Below are 15,557 nucleotides of genomic sequence, written 5' to 3'. Positions count from 1 at the left end.
GGTCCCAGGTTCGATCCCGGCTCCGGGTCACTGTCCGTGGTGGAGTTTGCACATTCTCCCCGTGTTTGCGTGGGTTTCGCCCCCACAACCCAAAGATGTGCAGGGTAGGTGGATTGGCCACACTAAATTGCCCCTTAATTGGAAAAAATGAATTGGGTACTCTAAATTTTTTTTTTAATGACTGCCAAGAATTGACTAAACTTCATTTGGAGCGATGTGAATTTTTATAATTCTGTACCCCAGAGGGCTGTGAATGCTCCATCATTGCCTGTACTCGTGACTGAGGCTTTAGGTTGCTAAGGGATACGGGGGGGGGAAGTTGGCTCTGAGGTAGAATCTCAGCCATTGAATGGTAGAACAGGCTCAAGGGGCAGAATGGCCTCCTCCTGCTCATATTCCTCATGTTCTTATTCTATTGCGCAATCTTTCATCCCTCTCCCAGGAAACATTTCAATAAAGTTTAACTGCCTTACCTTCCTCAGTGAACTGGAATTTGGAGATGAACAGCAGGCAGTCCTGGAGGCCAGCAAAAATGGTGAACTCTCCCCCCAGGGGATTTTCTCTGAAGTATAATTCAAACACAGCGTTTCTCTCCTCTCTCCCACATTTCCAATATGCGTAGGCCATGGTGAACTGGTAGTAATCAGTGAGCAAAGGCTGCACTGCGCTGTCTCGCAACATCTTTCTGGCTGAACGTGAACTTGGAGAGACCGTGCTGGCCACAGCACACTCTGCTCCCAGCACTCAATAACTCACACACACAACCCTGTACGAGCACACTCTGCTCCCAGCACTCAATAACTCACACACACAACCCTGTACGAGCACACTGTGCTCCCAGCACTCAATATCTCACACACACAACCCTGTACGAGCACACTGTGTTCACAGCACTCAATAACTCACACACACAACCCTGTACGAGCACACTGTGCTCCCAGCACTCAATATCTCACACACACAACCCTGTACGAGCACACTGTGTTCACAGCACTCAATAACTCACACACACAACCCTGTACGAGCAGTCTGTGTTCACAGCAGTCAATAACTCACACACACAACCCTGTACAAGCAGTCTGTGTTCACAGCAGTCAATAACTTACACACACAACCCTGTACGAGCAGTCTGTGTCCACAGCAGTCAATAACTCACACACACAACCCTGTACGAGCAGTCTGTATTCACAGCAGTCAATAACTCACACACACACAACCCTGTACGAGCAGTCTGCGTCCACAGCAGTCAATAACTCACACACCGAACCTTGTACGAGCAGTCTGTGTCCACAGCACTCAATCACTCACACACACACAACCCTGTACGAGCAGTCTGTGTTCACAGCAGTCAATAACTCACACACACAACCCTGTACGAGCACGCTGTGTTCACAGCAGTCAATAACTCACACACACAACCCTGTACGGGCAGTCTGTGTTCACAGCAGTCAATAACTCACACACACAACCCTGTACGGGCAGTCTGTGTTCACAGCAGTCAATAACTCACACACACAACCCTGTACGAGCTGTCTGTGTTCACAGCAGTCAATAACTCACACACACAACCCTGTACGAGCAGTCTGTGTTCACAGCAGTCAATAACTCACACACACAACCCTGTACGAGCACTCTGTGTTCACAACAGTCAATAACTCACACACACAACCCTGTACGAGCAGTCTGTGTTCACAGCAGTCAATAACTCACACACACAACCCTGTACGAGCAGTCTGTGTTCACAGCAGTAAATAACTCACACATACAACCCTGTACGAGCACTCTGTGTTCACAGCAGTCAATAACTCACACACACAACCCTGTACGAGCACTCTGTGTTCACAGCAGTCAATAACTCACACACACAACCCTGTACAAGCACACTGTGTTCACAGCACTCAATAACTCACACACACAACCCTGTACGGGCACTCTGTGTTCACAACAGTCAATAACTCACACACACAACCCTGTACGAGCAGTCTGTGTTCACAACAGTCAATAACTCACACACACAACCCTGTACGGGCAGTCTGTGTTCACAGCAGTCAATAACTCACACACACAACCCTGTACGAGCACTCTGTGTCCACAGCAGTCAATAACTTACACACACAACCCTGTACGAGCACTCTGTGTCCACAGCAGTCAATAACTTACACACACAACCCTGTACGAGCAGTCTGTGTTCACAGCAGTCAATAACTCACACACACAACCCTGTACGAGCAGTCTGTGTTCACAGCAGTCAATAACTCACACACACAACCCTGTACGAGCACTCTGTGTTCACAACAGTCAATAACTCACACACACAACCCTGTACGAGCAGTCTGTGTTCACAGCAGTCAATAACTCACACACACAACCCTGTACGAGCAGTCTGTGTTCACAGCACTCAATAACTCACACACACAACCCTGTACGAGCACTCTGTGTTCACAGCAGTCAATAACTCACACACACAACCCTGTACGAGCAGTCTGTGTTCACAGCAGTCAATAACTTACACACACAACCCTGTACGAGCAGTCTGTGTTCACAGCAGTCAATAACTCACACACACAACCCTGTACGAGCACTCTGTGTCCACAGCAGTCAATAACTTACACACACAACCCTGTACGAGCACTCTGTGTCCACAGCAGTCAATAACTTACACACACAACCCTGTACGAGCAGTCTGTGTTCACAGCAGTCAATAACTCACACACACAACCCTGTACGAGCAGTCTGTGTTCACAGCAGTCAATAACTCACACACACAACCCTGTACGAGCACTCTGTGTTCACAACAGTCAATAACTCACACACACAACCCTGTACGAGCAGTCTGTGTTCACAGCAGTCAATAACTCACACACACAACCCTGTACGAGCAGTCTGTGTTCACAGCACTCAATAACTCACACACACAACCCTGTACGAGCACTCTGTGTTCACAGCAGTCAATAACTCACACACACAACCCTGTACGAGCAGTCTGTGTTCACAGCAGTCAATAACTTACACACACAACCCTGTACGAGCAGTCTGTGTTCACAGCAGTCAATAACTTACACACACAACCCTGTACGAGCACTCTGTGTTCACAGCAGTCAATAACTCACACACACAACCCTGTACGAGCACTCTGTGTCCACAGCAGTCAATAACTTACACACACAACCCTGTACGAGCAGTCTGTGTTCACAGCAGTCAATAACTTACACACACAACCCTGTACGAGCAGTCTGTGTTCACAGCAGTCAATAACTTACACACACAACCCTGTACGAGCAGTCTGTGTTCACAGCACTCAATAACTCACACACACAACCCTGTACGAGCAGTCTGTGTCCACAGCACTCAATAACTCACACACACAACCCTGTACGAGCAGTCTGTGTTCACAGCAGTCAATAACTTACACACACAACCCTGTACAAGCAGTCTGTGTCCACAGCAGTCAATAACTTACACACACAACCCTGTACGAGCAGTCTGTGTTCACAGCAGTCAATAACTTACACACACAACCCTGTACGAGCAGTCTGTGTTCACAGCAGTCAATAACTCACACACACAACCCTGTACGGGCACTCTATGTCCACAGCAGTCAATAACTTACACACACAACCCTGTACGAGCAGTCTGTGTTCACAGCAGTCAATAACTCACACACACAACCCTGTACGAGCACTCTGTGTCCACAGCAGTCAATAACTTACACACACAAACACATGGATAACAGGAAGTTCCTTGCTGTGCTATGAGGCAGCACATGAACAAAACCCTGCTCTCCCCCCCACAGTGTTCTGGGTGTTGTAGTGCTCAAGTTACAGCGACACTTGTGATATAAAGTGTCTCAGCCTATCACACGCCAGACAGGTTTTACTCATTCTGTCTTATTTTGGAGGCATTTTCTCTCTTTGTTGAACAGAAATGTGAGTGTGAGTGTGTCTGTTGATGTGTTGGGTGTTCTGGATCACAAACCGGTCACCAACACTGGAAGTGGTGCAACTCTATTTTATTATAAGGTTAACTATATTAACATACTTGAACTGTGGGTAAATGCAATACCAGCTTTAACTGTTGACCCTTGCCTAGTCCTAACCAGGTGATGCACTCAGCACATGGTGAATGTCTGTATTGCAGGCTGTGAGCTCTGTGCTCTGAGCTGGCTGCTACTAGAATGAGCAGGAACTCTCCTGTCCCCTGTCTTTACAGTGCGTGTGCTCTCACTGGTGATTGGCTGCGGTGTTGTGTATGCTGATTGGTCCCACTGCATGTCCATCAGTGTGTGTGTCTGCACCATAATATACTGGTGTATATTATGACATCCCCCTTTTATATAAAGAACATGTGCCTGCGTGACAATAAATATCATGTAGCGAATGTACCTGACTATGTGTGTGCGTGTTATTTACATGACTATGTACATGAGGCTAATCTATTTACACGGGAAGGTGCCTGGTGCAGAGAAATAGGGTGTCACAGCAACAACGAAATGAACATTATATACAAACTACTGGAACGATGAAACAGGAGAACAGAACAGATCAAAGAGTCCAACATTGTAAAACTCATAAGTCAAGTCTCTGAGGTGGGCGACGAATTCTGGTTGACCCCCTCAAGGGTGGGTCAGGAGCCATCGGCTGAGGAACGGGCTGGGCCATGGCAGAGCGAGGAGGATGCAGAGTACTCGGAATCTCCACATAGTCCAGGTTGGGGACAACAGGAGGGAGTGGCACCGGTGGAGGATCAAGTAGCGAGCGTGGAACGAGACGAAGGGCACGCCGATTGCGGCGGCGAATGGAACCATCTGGCAGACGAACCAGGAACGAGCGGGGAGACACCTGCCGAAGAACCACAGCAGTTGCAGACCAGCCACCCTCCGGAAGATGGATGCGGACATTGTCATCCGGCGCCAGAGCAGGGAGATCAGTCGCCCGAGCGTCATGCGCCGCCTTATGTTGTGCACGAGACTGTTGCATCCGCTGAAGGACCAGAACGTGGTCGAGGTCTGGGACGTGAATGGACGGCACCGTGGTCCTGAGGGTGCGACCCATGAGCAGCTGGGCTGGCGACAGGCCCGTGCACAGTGGAGCTGAACGATAGGCCAGCAAGGCGAGGTAGAAATCGGATCCTGCATCGGCAGCCTTGCAGAGGAGCAGTTTGACGATGTGGACACCCTTTTCCACTTTGCCATTGGATTGGGGGTGCAGGGGACTGGATGTCACGTGCACAAAGTTGTACCTCCTGGCAAAGTTGGACCATTCCTGGCTCGCGAAGCAGGGGCCATTGTCCGACATCACAGTGAGTGGGATGCCGTGACGAGCAAAGGTGTCCTTACAGGCACGGATGACCGCCGATAATGTGATGTCGTGCAGGCGTACGACCTCCGGGTAGTTCGAAAAATAGTCTACAATCAGAACATAGTCCCTGCCGAGCACATGGAACAGGTCAACACCTATCTTAGACCAAGGGGACGTGACCAACTCATGGGGCTGTAGGGTCTCACGTGGTTGGGCCGGCTGGAACCGCTGACAGGCGGGGCAGTTGAGCACTGTGTTGGCGATGTCCTCATTGATGTCGGGCCAGTACACAGCCTCTCGGGCCCTCCGTCGGCACTTCTCCACGCCAAGATGGCCCTCGTGTAGCTGTTCCAAAACGAGCTAGCGCATGCTGCGCGGGATCATGATGCGGTCCAGCTTCAGGAGGACACCATCGACTACTGCCAGATCGTCTCTGATGTTGTAGAACCACAGGCATTGGCCCTTGAGCCACCTGTCCATCGTGTGGCGCATGACACGCTGTAGTAGGGGGTCAGCCGCAGTCTCGCGGCGAATGTGGATAAGGCGTTCATCCGTGGCCGGCAGATTGGAGGCCGTGAAGGCCACATGGGCGTCAACCTGGCAGACGACCCCCTCTGGGTCACACGGGGTGTTGACTGCCCTGGACAGAACGTCGGCTATGATCAGGTCCTTGCCCGGGGTGTATAGGAGCTGGAGATCGTACCGCCGGAGTTTAAGCAGAATGCGCTGGAGGCGAGGGGTCATATCATTCAGGTCTTTTTGTATAATGTTGACCAGCGGCGATAGTCGGTCTCGACAGTCAATTGGGGGAGGCCGTACACGTAATCATGAAATTTGCCGACCCCAGTCAACAGGCCCAGGCACTCCTTTTCGATCTGCGCGTAGCGCTGTTCTGTGGGGGTCATGGCACGTGACGCATATGCAACGGGGACCCATGATGAGGCCTCATGGCGTTGCAGGAGCACCGCCCCAATGTCAGATTGGCTGGCATCCATTGAAATTTTTGTTTCCTTCGTGGGATCAAAAGATGCCAATACCGGGGCCATGGTAAGCTTGGTCTTAAGCTCCTCCCATTCGCGCTCGTGGGTGGGAAGCCATTGGAAGTCTGTCGTCTTCCTGACCACGTTCCGGAGAGCTGTGGTATGGGAGGCGAGGTTGGGGATGAACTTTCCTAGGAAGTTGACCATGCCCAAAAATCGGAGGACCGCCTTCTTATCCGCTGGCTTCTGCATGGCCATGATGGCTGCCACCTTGTCCGCATCCGGCCGCACACCCAACCGGGAGTTGTGGTCCCCTAGGAACTTGAGTTCCGCCTGGCCGAAGGAACATTTGGCTCTGTTGAGGCGAAGGCCTTGGTCCCGTATTCGTTTGAAAACGCGCTGGAGGCGACTGATATGCTCCTGCGGGGTGGTGGACCAAATGATGATGTCGTCAACATAGACGCACACACCCTCAATGCCCTCCATCATTTGCTCCATGATCCGGTGGAATACTTCTGATGCCGATATAATCCCAAACGGCATCCTGTTGTAGCAGTACCTGCCAAACGGGGTATTAAAGGTACACAGCTTTCTGCTGGACTTGTCTAGTTGAATTTGCCAGAATCCTTTTGAGGCGTCAAGTTTGGTGAAGATGTTGGCCCGAACCATCTCGCACGTGATCTCCTCGCACTTGGGGATTGGGTAATGCTCCCTCATTATGTTGCGATTCAGATCCTTTGGGTCAATGCAGATCCGGAGCTCGCCGGAAGGCTTCTTTACGCACGCCATGGAACTGACCCAGTCGGTTGGTTCCATCACTCTGGAGAGCACTCCTTGGTCCTGGAGGTCCTGCAGCTGCTGCTTGAGGTGGTCCTTGAGGGGTGCTGGGAGTCTGTGAGGTGCATGAACCACAGGCGTGGCGTCTTGTTTGAGCAGGATTTTGTAAGTGTCTGGAAGCGTGCCCATGCCTTCGAAAACCAGCGGTGCTGGTCGATGATGGCATTGAGTTGCGCCCTGAAGTCCGCATCCTGGAAGGCAGACGTGTCCTCTGGAGAGAGAGAGTGTACTCGTTGAACGAGGTTTAGGAGTTTGCACGCCTGGCATAGAGTCCTTCGAGGAGCCCACGATCTCGAAGGGAAGGATGGCTTTTCAGGAGTTGTGCGTCACTTCGAGTTGGCATGAACCGGTAGCAAGAATGACGTTGCCATTATAGTCCACTAGTTGGCAGGTCGACGGAAGAATGGTTGGTTTAACCCCAAGGGTCTGAAAGTCTGACCACGCTAGGAGATTAGCGGAAGCACCAGTGTCCAGGCGGAATCGTATCTGGGATCGGTTGACCGTCAGGGTGGCACACCACTCGTCGTCTGGATCAATGCTGTGCACCGACAGCGGCTGGTGGTTTTGATTCGGGGACAGCCTGTTCTTTGTTATAACAGCGACTCGAAAAGGCTCCCTCGGGTCCTCGGTGTCACTGGTCTGCGGGAAGTCGGAATCGGACTCGGTTTGGGGGTAGGTAACTGCTCGTTGCAGGGTTCTTCGGAGGTTTATTTCATTTCCTGGTTCAATTTGAGGCATTGTGCTGTCATTCCAGGTGAAGGAAGGTTGTTTTACAGCTTTAAAAGATTTTTTCTTTGAATTGTGTCGTTTCCCCTTTAAATGGGCGTGGTCCGGGGCCTCTGACGTAGAACGTAGGAGGCGTTTGCACATGCGCAGGTCGCGGTTCCTTTTCTGATGGCCGTTTTCGAGATTGCGCATGCGTGGCGTCGTGCAACTGCCCAAGTGCAGACCCTTTAGAAAGATGGCCGCCGACCAAAATCGTTCTCTGCTCCGGGATTTCGGCCTCGAGGTGAGTACTGGCGATTCTCTTACCTTTCCTTGCTGGTTGGAGTGTGTTTTCCTCACAGTATTTGCCGAATTTGTCCAGGACTGCCTGGAAGTCGCTCCTGTTTTGCCCCTTGGAGAACTTGAATTTTTTTAAGATTTCACCACCGGCGACGGTGAGGAGAAGCTCTGTTTTTTCAGGATCGGCCCGGTCTTCTAGTTCGACTGCCAGCAGGAAGATTTCAAACTTTTGCCGGAATGCCCGCCAGTTTCTGCGGAGATCGCCGTGGCACTGGAGCTGCTGCGGAACCCGGATCTCGAACATCTTGCCTGGGTATCGTTGCTGGTTGTTGCTGTACGCTGAGGTGCCGGCGATGCGGAGCGGCGGCGGCGGGTTGATGTTCTCCATACTTCAGGATGCCGGAATGCTGATTAGTTGCAGGTGGGTCTCAGAAGTGCTAGTATGCAACCACTCCTGGTACCATGATGTGTTGGGTGTTCTGGATCACAAACAGGTCACCAACACTGGAAGTGGTGCAACTCTATTTTATTATAACGTTAACTATATTAACATACTTGAACTGTGGGTAAATGCAATACCAGCTTTAACTGTTGACCCTTGCCTAGTCCTAACCAGGTGATGCACTCAGCACATGGTGAATGTCTGTGATGCAGGCTGTGAGCTCTGTGCTCCGAGCTGGCTGCTACTAGAATGAGCGGGAACTCTCCTGTCCCCTGCCTTTATAACGCGTGTGCTCTCACTGGTGATTGGCTGCGGTGTTGTGTATGCTGATTGGTCCCACTGCATGTCCATCAGTGTGTGTGTGTGTCTGCACCATAATATACTGGTGTATATTATGACATCTCTGTGTGTGTGTGTGTCTCTCTGTCTGTGCGTGTGTGTATCTGTGTGTGTCTGTGTTTGTGTGACTGTGTTTGTGAACGTCTGTCAGTGTGTGTGTGATGTCTGTGTTTGTGCGTGATTGTGTGTTTGCTTGTGTGTATGTGTGTGCATGTCTGTGTGTGTCTATGTTGGCGTATCTGTGTGTGTGAATGTGTTTTTAAAAAAATTCAGAGTACCCAATTATTTTTTCCAATTAAGGGGCAATTTAGCGTGGCCAATCCATTTAACCTGCACATCTTTGGGTTGTGGGGGTGAAACCCATGCAGACACGGGGAGAATGTGCAAACTCCACACAGACAGTGACCCGGGGCCAGGATCGAACCCGGGTCCTCAGCGCCCTACGCAGCAGTGCTAACCACTGCGTCACTGTGCTGCCCAGTGAATGTGTGTATGTCTGTGTGCTGTGCGTGTCTGTGATTGCATGCCTGTGAATGTGTCTGTGTGTGTGTGTGTGTGTATGGCTGTGTGTGTGTATGTCTGTGTGTGTCTGTGTTTCTGTGTGTTTGTGTGTCTGCGTGTGTGAATGTGTGTATGTCTGTGTGTGAATGTGTGCGTGTCTGTGTTTGCATGTTTGTGTGTTTGTTTGCTTGTCTGTGTGTGTGAATGTGTGCGTGTCTGTTTGCGTGTCTGTGTTTGTGTGTGTACCTGTGTGTCCGCATGTGTGAATGTGTGTATGTCTGTGTGTGTGAATGTGTGCGTGTCTGTGTTTCCATGTCTGTGTTTGTGTTTGCATGGTTATGTGTGTGTTTGCCTGTCTGCATGTGTGAATGTGTGTATGTCTGTGTGTGATTGTGTGCGTGTCTGTGAATGTGTGTGTCTGTGTGTGTGAATATGTGTGCTTGTCTGTGTGTGTGAATATGTGTGCTTGTCTGTGTGTGTGTATTTGCGTATATGTGTGTGTGAATGTGTGCGTGTCTGTGTTTGTGTGTGTATCTGTGTGTCCGCATGTGTGAATGTGTGTATGTCTGTGTGTGTGAATGTGTGCGTGTCTGTGTTTCCATGTCTGTGTTTGTGTTTGCATGGTTATGTGTGTGTTTGCCTGTCTGCATGTGTGAATGTGTGTATGTCTGTGTGTGATTGTGTGCGTGTCTGTGAATGTGTGTGTCTGTGTGTGTGAATATGTGTGCTTGTCTGTGTGTGTGAATATGTGTGCTTGTCTGTGTGTGTGTATTTGCGTATATGTGTGTGTGAATGTGTGTGCGTGTCTGTGTGTGTGAATGTATGTATGCCTGTGTGTGTGAATGTGTGCGTGTCTGTGTGTGTCTGTGTTTGCGTGTCTGGGTTTGTGTGTGTAGTTGTGTGTCTGCATATGTGAATGTGTGTATGTTTATGTGTGTAAATGTGTGCGTGTGTTTTTGCATGTTAGTGCCTGTGTTTGCATGTTTGTGTGTGTATTTGCGTGTGTGAATGTGTGCGTGTCTGTGTGTGTGAATGTGTGTATGTCTGTGTGTGTGAATGTGTGTGTCTGTGTTTGCGTGTCTGTGTTTGTGTGTGTATTTGTGTGTCTGCATGTGTGTATGTCTGTGTGTGTGAATGTGTGCGTGTCTGTGTTTGCATGTCTGTGTGTGTGTTTGTGTGTGTTTGCGTGTCTGCATGTGTGAATAGGGCAGCACGGTAGCATTGTGGATAGCACAATTGCTTCACAGCTCCAGGGTCCCAGGTTCGATTCCGGCTTAGGTCACTGTCTGTGCGGAGTCTGCACATCCTCCTCGTGTGTGCGTGGGTTTCCTCCGGGTGCTCCGGTTTCCTCCCACAGTCCAAAGATGTGCAGGTTAGGTGGATTGGCCATGATAAATTGCCTTTAGTGTCCCAAATTGCCCTTAGTGTTGGATGGGGTTACTGGGTTATGGGGATAGGGTGGAGGTGTTGGGTAGGGTGCTCTTTCCAAGAGCCGGTACAGACTCGATGGGCCGAATGGCCTCCTTCTGCACTGTAAATTCTATGATAATCTATGATAATCTATGAATTCTATGAATGTGTGTATGTCTGTGTGTGTGAATGTGTGCGTGTCTGTGAAAGTGTGCGTGTGCGTGTCTGAATGTGTGCCTGTCTGTGTGCGTGAATATGTGTGCTTGTCTGTGTGTGTGTATTTGTGTATCTGTGTGTGTGAATTGGTGTGTCTGTGTGTGTGCATGCCTGTGTGTGTGAATGTGTATGTGTGTGTGTGTGAATGAGTGTGCGTGCTGTACGTGTGAATGTGTGTGCATATCTGTGTGTGTACGTGTCTGTGTGTGTGAATGTGTGCTTGTCTGTGTGTGTATTTGTGTATCTGTGTGCGTGTCTGTGTGTGTGAATGTGTGTATGTTTATGTGTGTAAATGTGTGCGTGTCTGTGTTTGCATGTCTGTGTTTGTGTTTGCATGTTTGTGTGTGTTTGCGTGTGTGAATGTGTGCGTGTCTGTGTGTGTGAATGTATGTATGTCTGTGTGTGTGAATGTGTGTGTGTCTGTGTTTGCGTGTCTGTGTTTGTGTGTATTTGTGTGTCTGCATGTGTGAATGTGTGTATGTCTGTGTGCGTGAATGTGTGCGTGTCTGTGTTTGCATGTCTGTGTGTGTGATTGTATGTTTGTGTGTGTTTGCGTGTCTGCATGTGTGAATGGGTGTATGTCTGTGTGTGTGAATGTGTGCATGTCTGTGAAAGTGTGCGTGTGCGTGTCTGAATGTGTGCCTGTCTGTGTGCGTGAATATGTGTGCTTGTCTGTGTGTGTGTATTTGCGTATCTGTGTGTGTGAATTGGTGTGTCTGTGTGTGTGCATGCCTGTGTGTGAATGTGTATGTGTGTCTGTGTGTGTGTGAATGTGTGCGCGTGTGTGTGTGAATGTGTGTGCGTGTCTGTGTGTGTGCATGTCTGTGTGTGAATGTGTATGCGTGTAAATGTGTGTGCGTGTCTGTGTGTGAATGTGTGTGTGTGTCTGTGTGTGTGTGTGTGTCTGTGTGTGTGAATGAGTGTGCGTGCTGTACGTGTGAATGTGTGTGCATATCTGTGTGTGTCTGTGTGTGTGAAGGTGTGTGCTTGTCTGTGTGTGTGAATATGTGTGCTTGTCTGTGTGTGTATTTGTGTATCTGTGTGTGTGAATGTGTGCGTGTCTGTGTATGTGAACGTGTGTATGTCAGTGTGTGTGAATGTGTGTGTGTCTGTATTTGCGTGTCTGTGTTTGTGTGTCTGCATGCGTGTATGTTTATGTGTGTAAATGTGTGCGTGTCTGTGTTTGCATGTCTGTGTTTGTGTTTGCATGTTTGTGTGTGTGAATGTGTCCGTGTCTGTGTGTGTGAATGTGTGTATGTCTGTGTGTGTGAATGTGTGTGTGTGTCTGTGTTTGCGTGCCTGTGTCTGTGTGTGTATTTGTGTGTCTGCATGTGTGAATGTCTGTGTGCATGTCTGTGTTTGCATGTCTGTGTTTGTATGTTTGTGTGTGTGTTTGTGTGCTTGCGTGTTTGCATGTATGTCTGTGTGTGAATGTGTGCGTGTCTGTGAATGTGTGCGTGTCTGAATGTGTGCGTGAATATGTGTGCTTGGCTGTGTGTGTGTATTTGCATATCTGTGTGTGTGAATTGGTGTGTGTGTCTGTGTGTGTGCATGTCTGTGTGTGTGAATGTGTATGTGTGTGTGTGAATGTGTGCGCGCGTGTGTGTGTGTGAATGTGTGTGTGTGAATGTGTGTGTGTGCGTATCTGTGTGTGAATGTGTATGCGTCTGTGTGTGTGTAAATGTGTGTGCGTGTGTGTGTGTGTGAATGTGTGTGCGTGTCTGTGTGTGTGTGCGTATCTGTGTGTGTGCGTGTCTGTGTGTGAATGTGTATGCGTCTGTGTGTGTGTAAATGTGTGTGCGTATCTGTGTGTGTGCATGTCTGTGTGTGAATGAGTGTGCGTGTCTGTGTGTGTGAATGTGTGTGCGTGTCTGTGTGTGTGAATGCGTGTGTGTGTCTGAGTGTGTGTGAATGTGTATGTGTCTGTGTCTGTGTGTGAATGCGGCGGCCTGGGGCTGCCCCATAATTAGGCCTGCGAACAAATCTTCAATCAATGGTAGCGGCTATTGATCCGCATGGAAAAGGATTGACTGTTGTCTTAAAGAATCTGTCGATACGAATTGTACCATCCTGTTTCATGACAGGTACAGTAGGGGTTGCCCAGTCACTAGTAGTGACGGGTTCCAAGGCTCCGGTTTCCACAAGACTTAGTTGTACAGATTGAACTTTTGGATGTATAGCATAAGGTACTGCTCTAGCCTTGAGACATTTGGTTGACTATTTTCCTTAATCTTCAGGGACTTGTGACAATAAAGATTCTGGGCTGGATTCTCTGCCACGCCACATTTCAGTTTCACCCCGTCGGCGGGATTCTCCGTTACGCCGGCTAATCAATGGGGTTTCCCATTATGGGGCAGCCCCAGGCTGCCGGGAAACCCCCGGGCTGCCGGCAAAATGGAGTATCCGCCGGCAGAGAATCCAACCCGATTTATTTTAATGCATTTGGAGAGGGCAAACAAAAGAAAACAAGGGAATTCTCAATAAATGTCCAGGATAATGAGGGGTTGAGGAAGCGAGAGATCTTGGAGTGCATGCCCACAGGTCCCTGAAGGTGGCAGCACAGGTGAAAATAGCAGGAGTAGCCCTCCGAGCCTGCTCCGCCATTCAATAAGATCGGGATTGATCTGGTTGTGACCTCTCGCCTTCCCCCGATAACCTTTCACCTGCTCGTTAATCAAGAATGTACCGAGCTCTGCTTTGAAAATATTCAAAGATTCTGCATCCGCCGGCTTTTGAGGAAGAACGTTCCAGAGACTCACGGCCCTCTGAGAGAAACAATTCTCATTTGTCTTAAATGAGCGTCCCCATATTTGTGATATTGCGTGTCGTTCTGGTCGCCGCACTATCAGGAGGACGTGGGTGCTTTGGAGAGAGTGCAAAGAAGGTTTACTAGGATGTTACCTGGTCTGGAGGGTGTTAGTCATGAGGAGAGATTGAATAAACTGGGATTGGTTTCGTTGGAAAGATGGAGACTGGGGGGAGACCTGATTGGAGTCTACAAAATTACAAGATGTATAGACAGGGTTAATTGACATAGAACAGTACAGCACGGTACAGGTACTTCAGTCCACGATGTTGTGCCAATCATTTATCCTAATCTAATATCAACCTAACCTACACCCCTTCAATTTACTGCTGTCCATGTGCCTGTCTAAGAGTCGCTTAAATGTCCCTCATGACTCTGACTCCACCACCTCTGCTGGCAGTGCATTCCACACACCCACCACTCTATGTGTAAAGAACCGACCTCTGACATCTCCCCTATACCTTCTTCCAATCATCTTAAAATTATGTCCCCTTGTGACAGCCATTTCCGCCCTGGGGAAAGTCTCTGGCTATCCACTCTATCCATGCCTCTCATCACCTTGTACACCTCCATCAAGTCACCTCTCTTCCTTCTTCGCTCCAGTGAGAATAGCCCTAGCTCCCTCAACCTTTCTTCAAAAGACATGCCCTCCAGTCCAGGCAGCATCCTAGTAAGTCTCCTCTGTACCCTCTCCAAAGCATCCACATCCTTCCTATAATGAGGTGACCAGAACTGGACACAATATTCCAAGTGTGGTCTAACCAGGGATTTATAAAGCTGCAGCAAAACCTTGCGGCTCTTAAACTCAATCCCCCTGTTAATGAAAGCCCAACACACCATGTGCCTTCTTAACAACCCTACTGAGAAGCTTTTTCCCAGTGTAGAAGACTCAATTACAAGGGGGCACAGGTTCAAGGCGAGAGAGAGAAAGTTTCGGGGACATGGACGGGGAAGGTTTTTGACCTTGATGGTGGACGGCTGGAACGCATTGCCAGTGGGTGGTGGAGGCAGGCACGATGTTGATAGACACATGATAAACACACTGGGCTAAATCGCTGGCTTTTAAAGCAGACCAAGGCAGGCCAGCAGCACGGTTCAATTCCCGTACCAGCCTCCCCGAACAGGCGCCGGAATGTGGCGACTAGGGGCTCTTCACAGTAACTTCATTTGAAGCCTACTTGTGACAATAAGTGATTTTCATTTTCGACAGTTGGAGAATGGAGGTATACAGATCATTTGGGCAATAAGGAGTAGGGCTAAATAAGGAATCTGGATCAGCGCAGGCTTGGTGGGCCGAAGGGCCTGTTCCTGGACTGTAATGTTCTTTATTCTCTTGTTTGAGACAGTGACCCCACGTTCTTGATTCTCCCACAAGAGGAAACATCCTCTCCACACCCACCCTGTCAACGCCCCTCAGGATCTTAAATGTTTCAATCAAGTCGCCTTTTACTCTTCTAAACACCAGCGATACAAGTCTAGCCTGTTCAACCTGTCCTCATAACACAACCCACCCATTCCTGGTATTAGTTTGTTAAACAGTCTCTGAACTGCTTCCAACACATTTACAGAGACTAATACTGCACAGTGCTCCATGGATGGGAATCTCTGGTCCCCAGTTGCGTGTTCCATGGCAGCGTGCCATTCGCTGGCAGCGGGGATTCTCTCTTCCCACTGGTTGTCAATGGGATTTCGCACTGAAGCCTCCCCACAACGCTGGAAAACCC

General features: G+C 49.4%; 1 protein-coding gene across 2 annotated transcripts in view; it reads right to left on the bottom strand.

Moving 5' to 3' along the window:
• naprt (nicotinate phosphoribosyltransferase) overlaps window positions 1–3,696 on the bottom strand; it is an 84,235-nt gene extending 80,539 nt beyond the window's left edge. For both annotated transcript variants that reach the window (XM_072508047.1, XM_072508048.1), the window contains exon 1: window positions 474–3,696. In XM_072508047.1, the coding sequence (XP_072364148.1) occupies window positions 474–681 (208 nt within the window). In that variant the 5' untranslated portion in view covers window positions 682–3,696. The remainder of the gene's footprint in view (window positions 1–473) is intronic.
• Between the last annotated feature and the right edge of the window lie 11,861 nt (window positions 3,697–15,557).

The sequence above is a fragment of the Scyliorhinus torazame genome, chromosome 6, assembly GCF_047496885.1.
Source record: "Scyliorhinus torazame isolate Kashiwa2021f chromosome 6, sScyTor2.1, whole genome shotgun sequence".
In the NCBI taxonomy this organism is placed as follows: Eukaryota; Metazoa; Chordata; class Chondrichthyes; order Carcharhiniformes; family Scyliorhinidae; genus Scyliorhinus; species Scyliorhinus torazame.
This window is presented reverse-complemented; position numbering and strand designations above follow the sequence as displayed.